Consider the following 18,351-nt stretch of genomic DNA (forward strand, 5'->3'; position numbering starts at 1 on the left):
AGCTGGAGCCCAAGGCGTTCACAGAACAGCCCCAGGGCCGCCTCCTCTGGAAAGCCGCTGGCTAAAATGTATCAACCACCTTAAGAATCTTCACAGCCTGCAGCCAGCAACACCCCTCATAGGAATCTAGGTGGGGGTGGGCAAGCTCTAAGGCCCACGGGCCACATCCAGCCTGAGACCTGGTTCTACCAATGCAGTTTTACTGGGACACAGCTACGTCCCTCATTTATGTGCTGCCCATGGCTGCTGCTCTGCTACAAGGTGCACTGACAGAGACAGCCTGGCCTGCAAAACCCAAAGCATCTACTATCTGGCCCTTCACAGAAAAAGTCTGCCCCTGCTCTAGGCTAAGAAACAGAGAAGGCAGAGAAAAACCCTATATACAAATACATTCAAACGTTACAGCTTATAACACAGTGACATAAACTGGAAGTAATCCACGCTTCTGAGAGTAGGAGCTCCACTGAGAAAACTGTGAATCTATATGATTAAATATTTCCCATGACATTTATTAAATTTTTGATGAATTAGAGAAAATGTTTATTATGTGGAACAAAAAAAGTGCAGGATAGGACTTCCCTGGTGGCACAGTGGTTGGGAATCTGCCTGCCTATGCAGGGGACACGGGTTAGAGCCCTGGTCCGGGAAGATCCCACATGCCGCGGAGCAACTAGGCTCGTGTGCCACGGCTGCTGAGCCTGCGCTCTGGAGCCCGCGAGCCACAACTACTGAGCCCAAGTGCCACAACTACTGAAGCTCGCATGCCTAGAGCCCGTGCCCCACAACGGGAGAGGCCACTGCAATGAGAAGCCCGCGCACCACAACGAAGAGTAGCCCCCGCTCGCCGCAACTAGAGAAAGCCCACGGGCAGCAACGAAGACCCAACGCAGCCATAAATAAATAAATAAATAAATAAATTTATTTGGAAAAAAAAAAAAGTGCAGGATAAACTAACATGGAGAGTATGATTCCTACACATACAGAAAAAGCATAGAGAGAAAGACGTCAAAATGGTGACAGGCCCTGTCCCTGGGTGGAAGGGTTACAGGTGACTTTTTTTTTTTTTTTTGCTTCTTTACTTTTTCACTGCTCTCCAAAATTTGTAAAACAAGCATAAACTACTATGCTTGGGTGATCAAAAGAAAACACCTCCCGTGACAATTCCCTTCCAGCTTCCTCCTCGCTCCCATCCTGTCTCATTCTGTGTCTCTCTCTCTCTCTCACTCACACACACACACACACACACACACATACACACAAACACACACACACGCTGTGGAGACAGCACAGAGGGGGTTTCTCAGTGGAGGAGGAGGTCACAGCCCAAACACAGGACTCTGTCCAGGCTGGTCCCTCTGCCTGGGACACCTGTCCCCTCCTCAGTAAGGGTAGCCCCGACCTTACTGTCCCTGGGAAGCTGTGTCACCATCGTTTGCCCGAGCAAGGGAACCATGTGACTGCCTTGCCCTCGAGCACGGCTCCTTAGGGACCTAAGGGGACAGTAGCCCCATCTGATTTACCTCTCGACCCCCAGAGCTCAGGCCAATGTCTGAGCCTACTGTTTAATAAACCAAACAGGGGGAAAAAGTGGATGAAGACCAGGAAATGGGGCTTCCAAGAAGGCAGAGAGAAGAGAAGGTGGGAAACAGGATCCTCCCGTGTATGCAGGCCCCACGTTTTCTCTTCAGAGGTGTCCTCAACCCCACCCCAGCCAGCTCTGGTCCCCACCCCTCCGCGGCCACGCTTCCTGGAAGAGCCCTTGCAGGCTCCTTCCTCGCCTCCCACCTTCCTTCACGTGTGGCTTCAGGCAGCAGACACCCTGCAAGCTCCTGAAGGTCTCACGACCCAAATCCACAGGTATGTGTCAGCCGCGTCTTCTCAGACCCCTCCCCGTGTTCCCTGGATGCCCTCTAGCCTGGGTCTCAGGGCTCCCTTTCTCCCACCAGGCGCTCCCCCGTCTCCTCGCAGGTTCTGGTCCTTCCTCAGGCTCCCTCTGCCTCTGCTCTCAACCCTTCTCTCCCACTCAGGGCACTCTCGTCCCTCTGCAGGTGCCACATAAATACAGACGCCACCCAGGCCTCCACCTTCCGCTCAGACCACTGCCCAGAGCCAAGCGCACGGACTCAACTGACACCTCCGCCCAGACCTCCCCGGCACCTCCAACCTGGGGAGTGCCCAGTCTCGGTGGCAGGGCTCCTCCAGCCTGTAACCCAGGAGCTGGCCTCGGGACCCCCACCCCTCACACACAGCCCACCACCAACCCCGCAGCTCTCTCCTCCCCAGCTCCCTCGTCCCCTCTGCAATTCTCTGTCCACACTGCAGCAGGGGAGCCTCAAAATGCAGATCTGCTCGTCTCACACCTCAGCCACCCACCTCTGGCTTTAAAAACACTCCAGTGCTTTCCCGTTGCTTCTGTAGTAACAAGCGCGACCCTCTGTACGCAGCTCTGCTCTCTGCCCCCAGCACACTCCCCCTGCCCCGCACCATGAACCCTTCCCTCACAGCCCTTGCCGGAGGCCAAGCCTCTCCTGGCCTCTCCAACCACTCAAAGCACCTCATGTCCCTCTTTCACAGCCTGGGTCACAATTATCCTTTTATCTGTACGATCCCTGGACCCACATCAGCCACCCCCACTAGCACAGGACTCAGTGGGCACAGGAACTGGCATCACCGAGGACCCTGAGGCCTTCTGACTGGCCGGAGGGCCAGCACAGTGCCCAGCTTGTGGACGCTGCCTAACACGACCCTCACGGAGAGGCAGGCAGTTTGGACAAAGCAGCCAGGCAGCCAGGTGAGGCTGGCTGAGGGTGGTGTTGGGAGCCCCAGAGGTCCAGTGTGGGGCTTTCTTTAGTGGGGTGGGGGCTTCAAGAGACAGGTATGAGCCAGAGGCATGAGGACAAGGAAGGTGAACACCTATCCTGGCCTCGGTTTGCTGCTGCCCCACAAGTACTGCCGAGTCTGACAGGTACAGCCCAGGACACGGGCTCTGTGACACGACGGCCCTGGCAGAGCTGGGCATGCCTCAGGCCCCCCACAGGCACTTACTCGAGTCTCACCGCCCACCCTTACCTTACATGTCGTGCCCACCAGGGCTCCGTCCCGGCTCCAGGTGGCACCCTGCACCAGGTCCCCGTGGGCCGCCAGCTCTGCAGAGAAGCGGCCAAGGTCAGGAGGGGTCCAGGGTCCCCCCAACCCTGTCCCACGCAATGAGGGAATCAGGGAAGCGGGTGCAGGCAGGCCTGGCTTGGGGGTAATTCCGGGAAAGGGGCAGCAGCAGCGAGGGTGCTTCAGGCAGAGGAGCAAGGGCAGCAGCTCCTCCCAGATTGGGGGGTGGTGCTTTTGGGGGGGGTGCTTCCTTCAGCCCTGCCCTCCTCAGGCCACGCTCCCACTCCCTTCCCAGGCTCCCTGCTCCTGGGCCACCCGGCTCTGCTCAGTCACCAACATCCCCCCAACCCCCGCAGACCACGGACGTGTCAAACACACACCCGCCCTGGGCCCCTACTCGGGCCATCCCCATTCCCTCCCCCCACAGCGTGACAGTTTTAAAATGTGTCCACAAATTCTTTGACACTCCTCGTATTATAGACCGAATTGTGTCCCCCACAAAAAGATGCTGAAGTCCTAACCCTCAGCACCTGTGAAGGTGACTTTATTTGGAAATAGGGTCTTTGCAGATGATCCACCGGGGAGAACTGAGATGATGATCAAGTTAAGCTGATATTGCTAGAATTGACCCTAATCCAGTATGAACGGTATCCTTGTGAAAAGGGAAATCAGAGAGAAGATGCAAGCACAGAGAGAAGATGATGTGAACAGAGGGAAGATGGCCATCGACATGCCCCAAGAAACACCTGAAACCACAGAAGCTGAGAAGGGGACCTGGAACAGATTCTCCCTCGCAGCTCAAAAGGAACCAACCCTGCCAACACTTTAATTTTGGACTTTTGGTCCCCAGAATTGTGAGACAATAAATTTGCTTGTGGTACTCCGTTACGACAGCCCTAGAAAACACGTCCTTTCAAAATGTAGGGCCCGATTCCCTTCTTCTTGAGTGTGAGCAGGACTCAGAAACTTGCTTCTAACGGAGAGCGTGTGCCTTCCAAAGCTGGGGCGTAAATAGCACCGTGGCCTCGTCCTTGCTGCCTCTCTTGGACTGTCCACCAGGGGAAGCAGCTGCCATGTAGTGAGGGCGCTCAATCAGCCCACAGAGAGACCCATGGGGGAGAACCAAGGCCTCCTTCCCACAGCTGGCACTGTGTGGGTGAACCACTTAGGAAGCGGATCCCTCCACCCCAGTCCAGCCTTCAGGTGACGGCAGCCCCAGCCGACAGCTCAACCCCAACCTCATGAGGAGCCCTGAGCCAGAACCACCCAGCTAAGCTGCTCCCAAATCCCTGACGTTCAGAAACTGTGAGATGATAAACGTTACCAGCTGTTATAAGCCTCCAGGTTTCGGGGTAATTCTTTCTGCAGCAATAAGAAACTACTATGACAAGGTCTACTCCCCCGAGGTTAATCCCAGCCCTGTCACCTGCTTGCACTGTGGCCTTGGTTAAGTTATTTAACCTCACCTGTAGCACAGGAATGGCAACACCCCCCCCACGTGAAGCCCTCAGCACAGCGCTGGGCACACGAGAAGGGCTTGAGAGATGCTATTTACAGCTGGGGTGACTCTCTGATGACACACTGCCGGGTGGCCTGCACCAGGTTAGGGTGGTCTCCTCCACTGCACCAGCAGCACTTTGGGGGCAAGGCCTGCACCTTGAATTTCATGTCCCCTGTGGCACAAGACGGCTCCATGATGGGCGCTGGCTGACTCCTCAGTAACAGATGCTGTCAGGAGGGAGTCCCTCAGACACCCCGTTACACTGTCGGCCCTTGGTCCCAGCCCCAGAAGTGGGGGTATCACCATGGTGAGCCTGACCCACCCTGGACACTCTGCACAGCACTGTGGGGCAAGTCCATCCTTCAATTCTCTGAGCCTCATGTCTTTCTTTACCTTGAACCTGTCAAGGAGGACTCTGCAGAAAGGATTTGGTGATGCTGCCACAGAAAACACCTGGGTTCTGCTGTGGGTCACACTGCAGGGTCATAACCATTCAAATACTGAGGAATCTGACCCAAAGTTGTCACCATCTACAAGTGGTCTGAGTGTGTGCCCCCCAAATTCACATGTTGAAACCTAACTCCCACTGGGATGGAATCCAGAGGCAGGGCCTCTGGGAGGTGATAAGGTCATGAGGGTGGAGTCCCATGAAAGGTATTAGGTCTCTTATAAAAGAGGCCCCAGAGAGCTCCCTCACCCCTGCTGCCACCTGAGGACACAGCCAGAGGACGGCCATCTGTGAATCAGGAAGCAGGTCCTTACCAGACACTGAATCTGCTGGTGCCTGGATCTTAGACTTCCAGCCTCCAGAACTGTGAGAAATAAATGTCTGTTGTTTATAACCCACCCAGTCTGTGGGATTTTGTTATAGCAACCCAAATGGACCAGGACAATATATACTGGGAAAATAAGAGAAGCAGCACCGGGGGGGAGGGGATGTAGAAACAGCAAAATTCTCATCCCCTAGAGGAGAAATCAGTAGTTTGTTTTCAAAACTGAAATGTCACACAATTCAAGAAATAACAGTATAAGGAAGTTACTTAGACATATGGAGGAAAAAGCAGGAAAAACAGCTAAGTGAGATGAAAACATATGCCTATGGGATTTAGGGAGGGATGGGGTGTTTGTAACAAGCCTTGTAAAATTATATGTAATATATACACACACGTATACAAACATACACATACACACACCCATATATATACATAAATACATATATATATGTATATATATCACGTACATGTGAAACTTTGATACGTGTCTTAAAAGTCATGTTACCAAAATCATAAACAAAGAAACAAAGTGCTGCCAGACGGGGATGCCCAGGGAGGGATAGTGAGTATGGCCCATACCTGTGAAGGGCTGCTGCTTGGCGGCATCCCAGACCTTCACGGTCCTGCCCGCCGCGCTCACCAGGATGCCATCTGCGGTGGGGTGGAACTGCAGCACCTCCACCTGGACGTCCTCGGGACCCAGCACCAGCCCAGGCCCTGAGGGCAGCGCCCCGCCGGGGGCAGGCAGTCGCCAGAGTTTCACCTGCAGGAAAGAGCGAGTCCGTGAGCCCAGGACTGGGTGGGGCCTCGCTGCCTCCAGCCAGCCTTGCCCCAGCTGCCCCCTACCCCAGGGGAAGGGAGGGGACGGGCTCAGGGTCACAAGGTGTGGTTAGGGGCCGAGGGGAAGATGTGGGAGTGGGGAGAGCCAAGCGCACTGCTCCCCCAGCACCACAGGCCTGCTGTCCTCAGGCAGCCGAGCAGCAGAATGCAGGTCATGGCCACAGCTCAGGGTAAGCACACGGGAGCACACGGGAGCTGGCGTGGGTTGAGGAACTTGGCAGGAGGGGCTGGACTGCAAACCAGCAGGGCCCTGGTGGCTCACAAAGCCTGGAATAGCTCTTCCAGCCGCTCCACTCACCGTCCTGTCGGCTGAGGCCGTGGCCAGGAGGAAGTCATCAAAGGGAGAGAAGTCCAAGTCCGTGACCAGGTCTGAGGGAGAGAAACAGCTGACATGGGCCAGACATGGGCCAGATGTGGGCCCGCCGGAATGTCCTGTTCCAGCCCACCGTGCCTCTCCCAAGGCCAGAACCACGGCCCAGGGCCTCTGAGCTGACCCCTCTGCCTACACGGCAGCAGGCTGAAAATCCTCGAGGGGAGGGCACCTCTGGAGACCGCAGGCCAATGCCACAGGCCCCTGCCTGCAACACACATCCCCAAGAGCCCTGCATCCCAGGGTGGTCAAGGGCCCATCACTGGGAGGTTGGCAGGATGATGGGCAGGAAGCTCCTTGGATCACCAGGTACCTGCATTCGCCCAAAATCCAGAACCCAGCTCTGGTGAATGGACACAAGCGCCGGCCCCCACGGGATTCACATATAGGACAGACTAGAGGCCACCCAGCCCTAACAGACCCTCATCACATCCACAGGGAGACACACATTTCTCTGCAAATGCAGCAAGAGGTGGGCCGTGAACTCAGGGGTGACCCCAAGGTCAGGGGTCAGGGGAGGCTTCCTGCAGGGGGCACAGTGGGCCCTGGAGAATATGGAGGGTGGCACAGGTTAGGACATCAGGTAGGCAGGGGGCTGGAGTGACATGCCTGACCTAGGAGTTCTCTGCCCCTTGACAAGCCAGGGCTGGCCCACCTACAGGAGTGCACCTGACCCAAGCCCAGGCAGCCAGCTTCTCTCCAAAGGGAGTTAAACCAGGAATGGGAGGCCTAGAGACAGGGTGCCTTAGGGACTGGCCTGGGTGGAGAGCAGCCAGCTGGGAGGGAGCTGTCAGCTCTCAAGCCAGGACCCTCCTAAGGCCTGTGTGTCCAGCTGCTCCTTCAGTTCTGGAAGCTCCCCAAGAGTCTCCCAAATCCCTTTTTGGCTTAAGCAAGCTGGAGTTAGTCTCAGTTCTTTGCAACCAAAGAACCTGAACTGCTCAGCTCCGGGGGGCCGGGAGGGGAGGTGGGGCACACGGAGTGAGCCAGAGCCCAGAGGGGAAGTGAGACTGGGGCTTTCGGGGGACAGAGACAAGGCCAGGGCTCAGGTGTGGGGGCAGTGGAGATGTGAGCAGGACGGCCAGGCCCAAGTCACCAGAGCAAGGAGCACAGTGACCATCCCTACTGCCAGCCTCCCCAGGGGGGCCGAGCAGGTACACTTTCCTCCCAGGCCAGAGCCTGACCCTGGGCATCCTGCCAGAGGAGACAAGGAAGAGAAGGGGCGGGGACTTCCCTGGTGGCGCAGTGGTTAAGAATCCACCTGCCAATGCAGGGGACACAGGTTTGATCCCTGGTCTGGGAAGATCCCACGTGCCGCGGAGCAACTAAGCCCGTGCGGCACAACTACTGAAGCCCGCATGCCTAGAGCCCGTGCTCTGCAACAAGAGAAGCCCCCACTCATCACAACTAGAGAAAAGCCCGCGTGCAGCAATGAAGACCCAACGCAGCCAAAAATAATAAACAAAATTTTTTAAATTAAAAAAAAAAACAAAAAAGGAAGAGAAGGGGCGGAAGGGAAGAGGCACACCTTGGGACAGCCCTAACCTGGACTCCTGGCCACGGAAGCCCTGCCACCCCACCCTGCGGGCTCCTCACGGGACAGGGCAGGGCCCAGGCTGGGTGCAGACACTGGCACCCCCAAGGGAATGAGCAGTGGTGATGTGGCCGATCTGAGTGCTCAGTTGTGCCGGCAGGCTTGTGGCCTTCATGTGTGTTTATCTCACCAAATCTCACAACGACCCATCAGGATGGCACTGTGGTGTCATCCCCAACTGGAGGAAGAGGACACGAAGACAGAGAGGTTAAGTAACCTGCCCATAGCTGCACAGCTAAGAAGGGGCAAGGCTGAGGGTCAGGCAGGCAGTCCAGCTTCCGAACCTACATCTTCAGCGCAACACATGGCGTTTCCCAACTCAGAGCAGGCCCCCAGCCACCACCCCCCAGCCCAGTCATTCAGCAACGCTCTCTAGATGCTTCCCAGCCTTCTGCTCCCCTGGACCAAAGGGCCGCTTGGCCCTGAGCCAAGAGGCAGAAGGTGCCCCTGAAGGCAGGGTGCCCCGAAGTCAGGGCAGCAGCGAGAACCCAGGCCACCACAGTTCCGCCCCCCGACCAGCACCTAAGAGGGCGACCGGTGCCTGGTGCCCAGACAGCAGGTTCTGAGGAGCTGGAGCTCAGCTACCCCCAGAGCAGCTTTCTGGCAAGGCTGCTCCTGCAGGGAAAGGCTCTGGATAGCTGGAGCCACAGTGAGGCTACGATCTGCCAACACAAGCCTGGTTCCCCAGTAACAGGGGGCCCACCACCTTGCACACAACACCAACTTTTGGCCACTTCCCCATGAGAAAAAAGCAACAAGAAGCAAACAGCATGGTGCCTAAAAACACCTGGCTTCCGATTCTGGCTCTACCAGCAGCAATGCCAACACTGCTAAATTCTTTATCTCTTTGAGCCTCAGTTTTCTTAGCTGAAAAACTGGTTATTTAAAAACCTACTTCGGGGCTTCCCTGGTGGCGCAGTGGTTAAGAATCCGCCTGCCAATGCAGGGGACACGGGTTCGAGCCCTGGACCGGGAAGATCCCACATGCCGCGGAGCAACTAAGCCCCTGCACCACAACTACTGAGCCTGAGCTCTAGAGCCTGTGAGCCACAACCACTGAGCCCGTGTGCCACAACTCCTGACGCCCGCACTCCTAGAGCCTGTGCTCTGCAACAAGAGAAGCCACCACAATGAGAAGTACGCACACCACAACGAAGAGTAGCTCCTGCTCACCACAACTAGAGAAAGCCCGTGCGCAGCAACGAAGACCCAACGCAGCAAAAAAAAAAAAAAAAAAAAAAAGAGGTATGAGAATGAATGAGAAAGCAGACTTCGTCTATGCGCTACAACATTAGATGGATCGCAAAAACGTCATTCCAAAAGTATCAGACCAGATTCGAAAGACTATGTATAGTGTGAATCCATTTATGTGAAACGTCCAGAAAAGGCCAGTCTGTAGAGCAGAAACCAGCAAACGTTTTCTGTGAAGGTTGGGATAGGAAACATTTTAGGCTTCGAGGGACATACAGTCTCTGTCTCCTTAACTCTGCAGTTGTTGAAAAAAGCAGCCACAGACGGTAAGTCAATGAAGAGGCGTGGCTGTGTTCCAATAGAACTATTTACAAAGACAGGCAGCAGGCCAGATCTGGCCACACAGTAGCTTGCAGCCCCTGCGGCAGAGGCAGAAAGATCAACGGATGCCTGAGGCTGCAGCGCCCAAGGTAGAAACTGCCAAGGGGCACAAGGGGTCTTTCTGGAATAATGGAAATGTTCTAAAACTGGATGGTGGGATATGCAACCCTGTAACTTTAATAAAAGTCATCGAATCCTTCACTTAAAACAAGTAATGTTTATAGTATGTAAATGATACCTCGATAAAGTTGTTTCAAATTTTAAAAAAGGATTAGGTGAGAAAACGCAGATACACGCTTAGCACCTGGGGAGCTGTCCATCAGTCTTCACTACTGTCATTTTATTAACCACCACCATCTTCATCAGGACCGCTACACTGAGCTGCACACCCAGACCAGGGACGAAGGATCAGCCCCCTTCCCTCACCCAAGGCTGCCCAACAGGCAGCCAGGAGCGCAGTCCAGAGGGTCTGGGCCCATGGCCACTGCAGCTGGACAGGGAAAGGGGAGGCAGCTGGGCCAGTGCTGCTGTAGCCCAAGGAGAGCAAACTGTTCCCTCAAAGCAGGCAGGCTGCCAGACGGACTGCTGGGCGCCCCCAGAAACAGCTGTAGTGGTGGACAAAAGCTCCCTTTGTGAGGGCCCATCTCCGGCCCTGCAGCCCAACCAGCCCCCTCCTTGGAGTGCCCTGAGCAGCCTGGCTGGAGAGGATGCCTGGTGGTGAGAGGTGATCTGCTGGGCTCCAGGTGAGCACACAGGGCTAAGAACCACATAGGGTTGAGTCTTCTGCAGTGATGGGGAGCCAGCATCAGCCTGGAGCCTGGCACTGGCCGGTGCATACCCCCCTCCTTCCAGCCTGACCACCTGGAACACCCAGCTTCCCTCCTCTCTGCCCAGGCCGGAATTCTCAACCAGGAACCAGCCTTCCAATCAGGACCCCGTCCGTCAGAAGGCACAGTGAGGAAAACAGGAAGGACCCAGCCAGCCACAGGGCTGTGGGACCAGGTGAGTATGAATCCTTGGCCCCAGGGAGGGAGGGGCAAGTTCCAGGCTTCCTGGGTCCAGTCCCCACTCACCTGAATGGCAGCCCAGGTGGGTCACATGTCTCTTGTCCTCTCCCTGGCCTTCCAGCGGCACGATGCCCAGCACGCCTGTCAAACAAACACGGGGACTCTGACTTCAGGCCTACTAGGGATCTGTTACCCAGGACTCCCAGAGCACACAAGACCCAAAAGCTCAGCCTTGGACCTTCCCAGAGCCTCCACCAACTGTAAGGCCACACCCTTTGGGACAGAGTGATTGGCAGAGGTTTCAGTTCCTGCCCCACACAAGAGCCTTCCGTGACATCAACTGCGCAAAGACACTAGGGTAAAAGGTTGTCTCTTTAAGGCACTGTGGGTCATAAGCAGTCAGCTTGGGGCTACCAGCTGCCACCTTCCCAGCTTTACCTGAGAAAGAAGCCCTCACCCAAGGGCAGCAGAGCTGAGGAACAGGTAGAGAGGTCAGGATACAGTGAGATACAGCTCTGCCTGAAGCCTCTGGAATTCTTAGTTCTATAAACCAAAAAGGTATCCATTTCTTGCTTAAGTCAATTTGAGGTCTGAGTTATCACTGACAACCAAAAGAGTCTCAACCAACACAGGGAGCTTTTGCATTCGTATTGACCCCAGCTGCTCCCAGACGAGGAGTGGATTGCATATGAGGATAGCTGGAAACAAAGGCGACAGCCCCCTCCCCACCCTCCAGGCCAAGCTCTTGAAGACCAAGCCAACATGTTTATACAAAGTGTGCTGGCAATGCCCGAAGCAAAGTCAATCTGCCTACTGCACACTGACCAGTTTGCAGGGGTCTAAGGCCTTCATGGTGCTGACCTCTGAGCCCTGAGAGGCCCCTCCAAGCCTCTGGCCCCACCCTACCTAGGATGACAATGTCTGAATCCCCACAACCATGTTCACCTCCCTACCTGGACGGTCAGAGTTGAATGCAATTAAGCTGCAGCTGGCTTTGATATGGTTCCCACATGAGGGGACAGTTCCTGCTCGAATGTCACTGATCCAGGTCTGAAAATAAAGAACAAAAAACGTGTTGGCCAGGGCTCTGCCTAAAGCAAGGGATAGGGCATACGGCATAATCCAGGGAACTCTACCTTAAAGCTGCACCATTAGAGATGCATTCCTTAGGATCAAACCCTGTCCCCACTCACACAGTCCCTTAGAAAATGCAAAATGTCCTTGAAATGATAACCTGTCATTAAGGGGTTGATTTTGCTTATTAAATAAGTTCTCTAATAAGGGGGAGGAAGCTGTCAGAAGGAAGCTCAGGCTGAACAAAGTCAAGAGGCTAACTGGGCAGTGTGTGTGTTGGTGGGGGGTGGAGGGGTTTGATTCTGTTGAAAGGGAGAGAAGCAGAGAAAGGAGAAGTAACAACCTAAGGTAGAAGACAGACTTGACTTCCTCAGCTGCATTGCTGAAGGCCTCCACCAAGTACGGGGTCTCTTCCAAGCCCCAGGAGAAAACACTCAAGCTCAGAGAGGGGAAAACAAAGGCCTTACAACGAAGTCCCACAGTCAGGTGAACGATGCACCCCCATAAAAAAGCAATAAGGTTAACACCCCCACACGTGGAGGAGCAGAGGAACACTTTTTCTAAAACGGAGGTCGGCGAGGTCCCAATGTTTCCTGTTAGTTTCAGCACCTCGCAGCATCCCTGCCGCCCGACGATCAAGCACCCACATTTCCCAGCCCACCCACTCACAGTGTCCTGGAAACCACCCCCACCATCCAAGTTTCTACTTCAATGTTCACCTGCCACGGGTAGAACATTATCATCTTGCATTATTCTCCCCTCCTGATTCATGTTTTCTGTACAAATATAGTGACAGGAAATATCTTTGAAAAGAACCCATCACCTGTTCTCCCATCTCCCTAACATATAAACCGTTTTAAGCTCTCCCTGTAATCCCTAATTCCATGCCTGTCTGTTTACCTTGTTGGACTGAGGTCCACCCAGAAGCAAGCCCCAGAGCTCCTCAAGTACACTCCAGACCCCTCCAAGCATTATTGCACTCAAGAGCAACGGTCTTAAAGAAAATGTGAGAACCTCTCCACCACCAGCCCCCCACACCCGCTTCAACCTTTCGATTGCTCCCCACTGCACTCAGAGTAAAACCCAACTTCTTCCTGTGGCCCTCGGGCTCTGCAGGCCCACTCTGGACTCATCTGACACCATGCTTCCCTGTCACTGCCCTCCATCCACCCTGGCCCACTTTCCTTCTTCCACCAGGCTCTTTCTCACCCCATTCTTCCTATGGCTGGCTGTTTCTCACCCTTCCTGCCTTAGCTTAAATGTCACCTCCTCCCAGCAGCCTTCCCAGACTACCCTACTGAGGTTAACCCCACCTCTAGATCCATCTCCATCTTCATCTTCATCCCGGCCCCTCATGTGTGTTCTTCAGCGCACTTATTAAAACCTGCATTGCCCTTGCATGCCTGTCTGCTTTCTGGCTGTCTCCCTCAAGAGACTAAGCACCAGAGAGGAAGGAAAATGCTGTCATGTTCACCGCTGTGGTTCCAGCAGGTGGACACAGCACATGGGACGTGCCCAGGAAATATGGTCCAGAGGATAAAAACCGGGTTTTTGCTCCAGGCTGCCCTCATGTGAGACGGTCCCTGATGGGGTCACCAGAGGTCAGTTCCTAGGCTTCATTATTGGAAGACACTCACAAGCCTTCCAAATAATGTTTCGCTGCAGACCAAGGATGGCATCATCTCTGAAGCACACCCCTCATCAGGCCTGCTGCCCTTCCAGGGGACCGAGGTGCCCCACCACCACCTGGTTCAGCTCTTCCTCTGGGCTCCACCTGCTCGGGCTTCCCAGGCCCCACCCAGCCTTTGGCAGCATCACCCCGAATAGGGGAAGAGCTCACACCAGCCGCGAGAGGAAGCGCCGGCGGAAACCGTGGGAGGGGCGCGCTTCTGGCCGAGGAGCTCCCCCTCTCCAGCTGACACACCCGGACTCGCCAAGACCAGGGCAGAGAGGGGCATGTCTCTCACACCCCAGCCCCGGGCAGGGGCGATCGGGGAGGCAGGGAGGAGGAGCCGCCTGGCTCGGAGCGAGGCCGACCGGAAGCCGGGAAGGCAGGCAGCCTCGCAGGCTTCAGGCCTTGGCCCCACTGGGCTGGCTGCGCCGCCTCGGTGGTCCCGGTGCGCGGCGGCCGGGCCAGCGGACCGCAGGGCTCATCGAGAGGCCAGAGAGTGTCCCGGGAGCGCCAGGCTCTGACCGCCGCGCGGCGACGGACGGCCCGGACGACGGGCCCGGGCCTGAAGGGGGCGCGCCTGGGCAGGCGGGCTCGGGGGGGGGGGTCCCCGCGCTGGGCCAGAGGAGGGGGAGGGGTGGCCGCTGGGCAAGGGGCGACGGCAGCCGGGCTCACCTCGCGGCGGGGAGGCCGAGCTTCCGTATGCCGGAACTTGGACACCTTGAAGCGGTTCATGGCGGCGGGGACCGCGGCGGGCGCAGCTTCCAGGAGCCGGGCGTCGGCTCTCAGGTGCACCGCGAGCAGCCGCGACTCCCGCCTCTTCCCGCCCCACCCACGGCCCGCCGCTCGCGGCCACGCCCCCACGCGCCTCAGGCCAATCGCAGCCCGCTCCGGTCCACCGAGCCACTCCCCCAGCCCCTCTCCCTCCGCGCGCAGGCCGCGGGCCCCGCCCCCCAGCCAATCGCTGCTCGGCCTCCCCTGGAGGCCCCGCCCCGATGCCAGAGGCCTGGCCGCGCGGGTCCGGAGGTCACGTGCGGCGCGCTGTCCGCCCCCGGTCCCGCAACAGCTGTGATTTTGTGGCCAGGGATTTGCCTCGGAAGGCTTTCCAGTGTGCGGGGCACGCCCTTCCCCGGGAGGAGGGAAACCAGAAGTGAACTAGCTCCACTTAGGAGACTGGGAACGCTCTCAGGGAGAGACGGGCCGCTGGCACGGGTCACACAGATAGTGGCAGCGGAGGGGAGCCCAGGTCTGATGCAAATCCCTGTTCGTGGGACCTACTCTATAGGCTCCGCATCCCACCCACCCTGCTTAGGTCATGTGGGCTCGGTAGGAGGGGGGATGGAGACTAAAGCGTCCCCTTATAAGGACGAGTCAGGCCTTGGGCGCAGTAGGGCAAAACTCCTCGAAGGAAATCAATCAATTACAGATAAGCTGAAAGGGCAGTAGATAAGGGCCATGGAGAATCTCTTAAACAGCAAATTTGCCCAACCGGCGCTGCTTGGTTAGTCCCCGGACAAACCTGGGGCGATGCATTCCACAAGCCTTTCTCTTCGCTTTGAAAATTGACTCCGTGATTCCAGAATATGCTTTCTGCTTGAGAACAGACATAACACCTGCTCAGGCGTGTCTGGAAAGGGAACTTCGATCTGAGGAATGCAAATGATTGGTCGCAATGTCCCGCTGCTGTGAAAATTCGCCTTCCGCAGCCTGCTGCAGACAACAGCCTCAACTTAAGCAGGCTGCCCAGAGGGTAACTCTGAAAGCTTAGTCTGACGATGGGCACGAATGGACTCCAAAATGCAAGTTCTTTTTTTCAGTTCTCACAGGTAAAATGTGACCACTCAGGGGCCCTTACTGAGTTAAGCGCGCCTTTGATTTCCATAAACTAAAGATAGACTGTCCGTAGGGTTGACTGAGGCCTGGGATTTGGAATTCCAAGCAGTCTGGCAGCCACTGGAGTTCAGCTTTCCCATGGCACATACTCTTCAGACTCTGGAATTCCAGCAGCTTTGGAAAAGGCACCATCAGTATAGTCTTGAGTTCGTGTGGTGTTCAGTTACTGCAGGTGTCGCTTATGCTTTTTTTTTTAATTGTGGCAAAAAACATATAAAATCTAACATTTTTACCTGTACAGTTCAGGAGTGTTAAAGACATCCACAGTGTTGTGCAACAGATATCCAGAACTTTTTCAAGCAAAGCTGGAACTATAGCCATTAAACAACAGCTCCCCATTTCCCCTTCTCCCCAACCCATAGCAATCATCATTCTGCTTCCTGTTTCTATGAATTTGACTACTTTAGATACCAAATATAAGTGAAATCATGCACCATTTGTCCTTTTGTGACTGGCTTATTTCATTGTAATGTCCTCAAGGCTCATCCCTGCTGTAGCAAGTGACAGAATTTCCATCCTTCTTAAGACTGTATAATATTCTGTTGCATGTATTTACCACATTTTGTTTATTCATTTGTCCATCAATGGTTACTTGGGTTCACCCACCTCTTGGCTATTGTGAGTAATGCTTCTAAGAACATGGCTGTGCAAATATCTCTTCGGGACTCTGCTTTCAATACTTTTGGATATATACCCAGAAGTGGGATTGTTGGAGCATATCGTAGTTCTATTTTAAATTTTCTGAGGGATCTCCATACCAGATATTGTTTTTAGAATTACATTTACTAAAAGTTAGGGTTTTAAAAAAATATTTATTTATTTATTTGGGTTGCAGTGGGTCTTAGTTGTGGCCTGAGGGATTTTTAGTTGCGGTGTGTGGACTTCTTAGTTGCAGCATTTGTGCGGGATCTAGTTCCCTGACCAAGGATCGAACCCAGGCCCCCTCCGTTGGGAGCACAGAGTCTTACCCACTGGACCACCAGGGAAGTCCTACTAAAAGTTTATTACCATCCTTTAGTTACTGTTGGTTGCTTGGTTAATTCTACAGTATGGAGTAACCCCTATTTGCATCAACTGTATTTGACTTATAACTTCCAGTACGGGGACATTCAGACATTATGTATTGTGGTTCAAATATAAATCAACTGTAGACCTAAAACTGTAAAATTCTTAGAAGAAAACATGGGGCAAAAGCTTCACAATAACCTTTCCCCTGGCTGGCAGCTTGGAGGCTGCACGATGCCTGGAGTTACTGTAAAAGATGTGAACCAGCAGGAGTTCGTCAGAGCTCTGGCAGCCTTCCTCAAAAAGTCCGGGAAGCTGAAAGTCCCTGAATGGGTGGACACTGTCAAGCTGGCCAAGCATAGAGAGCTCGCTCCCTACAATGAGAACTGTTTCTACCCACAAGCTGCTTCCACAGCACGGCACCTGTACCTCCAGGGCGGCGCTGGGGTTGGTTCCATGACCAAGATCTATGAGGGGTGTCAGAGACATGGTGTCATGCCCAGCCACTTCAGCAGAGGCTCCAAGAGCGTGGCCCATCGGGTCCTCCAAGCCCTGGAGGGGCTGAAAATGGTGGAAAAGGACCAAGATGGGGGCTGCAAACTAACACCTCATGGACAGAGAGATTTGGACAGAATCGCTGGACAGGTGGCAGCTGCCAACAAGAAGCATTAGAACAAATGATGCTGGGTTAATAAATTGCCTCATTTGTAAAAAAAAAAAAGAAAAAGCTTCACAACATTGGATTTGGCAATGAATTTTTGGATATGACACCAAAGGTACAGGCAAAAAAAGAAAAAATAGACAAATTGGACTTCATAAGAATTTTTTAAATTTGTGCATCAAAAGACACTGTCGGGGGCTTCCCTGGTGGTGCAGTGGTTAAGAATCCGCCTGCCAATGCAAGGGACACGGGTTTGAGCCCTGGTCCGGGAAGATCCCACATGCCGCGGAGCAACTAAGCCCGTGCGCCACAACTACTGAGCCTGCGGTCTAGAGCCCGTGAGCCACAACTACGGAAGCCCGCACGCCTAGAGCCTGTGCTCTACAACAAGAGAAGCCACCGCAATGAGAAGCCTGCGCACCGCAATGAAGAGTATCTTCCGCTCACCGCAACTAGAGAAAGCCTGCGCGCAGCAATGAAGACCCAACGCAGCCAAAAATAAATAAGATAAAAAAAAAAAAAAGAAAGACAATCGGGAATTCTGTGGCAGTCCAGTGGCTGGGACTCTTCACTTTCCCTGCTGAGGGCTGGGGTTCGATCCCTGGTCGGGGAACTAAGATCCCTCAAGCCTCATGGCGCAGCCAAAAAAAAAAAGGAAAGAAAATCTGCAAGATGCAGATTTCATCAAGCATAGATGAAACTTGAGAACAAAAAGATAAATACTGTACGATTCCATTTATGAGGTACTTAGAGTACTCAAAATCATAGAGATGGAAAGTAGAACGGTGGTTGCCAGGGGCTGGGGGAGGAGGAAGTGGGGAGTTTAATGGGTATAGAGTTTCAGTTTTAAATAGTTAAGATGTTAAATTTTATTATGTGCATTTTCCCACAATAAAAAAAAATATAAATCAACTATACACCTACTGCAAAAGTTCATTGTAAACCTCCCAGATTTGCTTGATGTCACTTCATTGTTATCCCTGAATTACTTGTGTTTTTTTTAATGTACCATTATGTCAGATGGGCCTAAATGGGCACAGTCAGAAAGCGAGAAAGCCTTTAACCCCCAGAGGTAACAAATGGATATACCATGGGCTAAATCTGGTCTACAAATATGTTTTAGTCATTCACATGGTGTTTTAAAAATTGGGAAGCTTCAAAAAAGTTTAGATTTCAGATCTCTTGAAAAACTGAAAGATCTGGCAACACTAGGTCCACATCCCTACGTGGCTAAAATGCGCTGGAGCTCACAGCAACTACCACTTTTAAAACATGTTTTCCTCACTCACC

The 18,351-nt window shown here is 54.0% G+C and overlaps 2 protein-coding genes across 2 annotated transcripts in view; one reads left to right on the forward strand and one right to left on the reverse strand.

Moving 5' to 3' along the window:
- The window catches only part of CORO7 (coronin 7), a 58,028-nt gene extending 43,706 nt beyond the window's left edge, over positions 1–14,322 (reverse strand). The window contains exons 1-6 of the mRNA XM_061209021.1: positions 14,178–14,322; positions 11,713–11,809; positions 10,826–10,900; positions 6,518–6,588; positions 5,959–6,142; positions 3,070–3,146 (exon numbers count right to left, since the gene is read on the reverse strand). Coding sequence (XP_061065004.1) covers positions 3,070–3,146; positions 5,959–6,142; positions 6,518–6,588; positions 10,826–10,900; positions 11,713–11,809; positions 14,178–14,237 — 564 coding nt within the window. The 5' untranslated portion in view covers positions 14,238–14,322. The remainder of the gene's footprint in view (positions 1–3,069; positions 3,147–5,958; positions 6,143–6,517; positions 6,589–10,825; positions 10,901–11,712; positions 11,810–14,177) is intronic.
- Positions 14,323–16,607: 2,285 nt separating this feature from the next.
- On the forward strand, positions 16,608–17,114 carry LOC133103869 (small ribosomal subunit protein eS19-like). Its single transcript, XM_061209451.1, has one exon. It carries the CDS (start codon positions 16,635–16,637, stop codon positions 17,070–17,072), a length of 438 nt encoding a protein of 145 aa, XP_061065434.1. The 5' UTR covers positions 16,608–16,634; the 3' UTR covers positions 17,073–17,114.
- Positions 17,115–18,351: the final 1,237 nt, after the last annotated feature.

The sequence above is a fragment of the Eubalaena glacialis genome, chromosome 13, assembly GCF_028564815.1.
Source record: "Eubalaena glacialis isolate mEubGla1 chromosome 13, mEubGla1.1.hap2.+ XY, whole genome shotgun sequence".
Lineage (NCBI taxonomy): Eukaryota > Metazoa > Chordata > Mammalia > Artiodactyla > Balaenidae > Eubalaena > Eubalaena glacialis.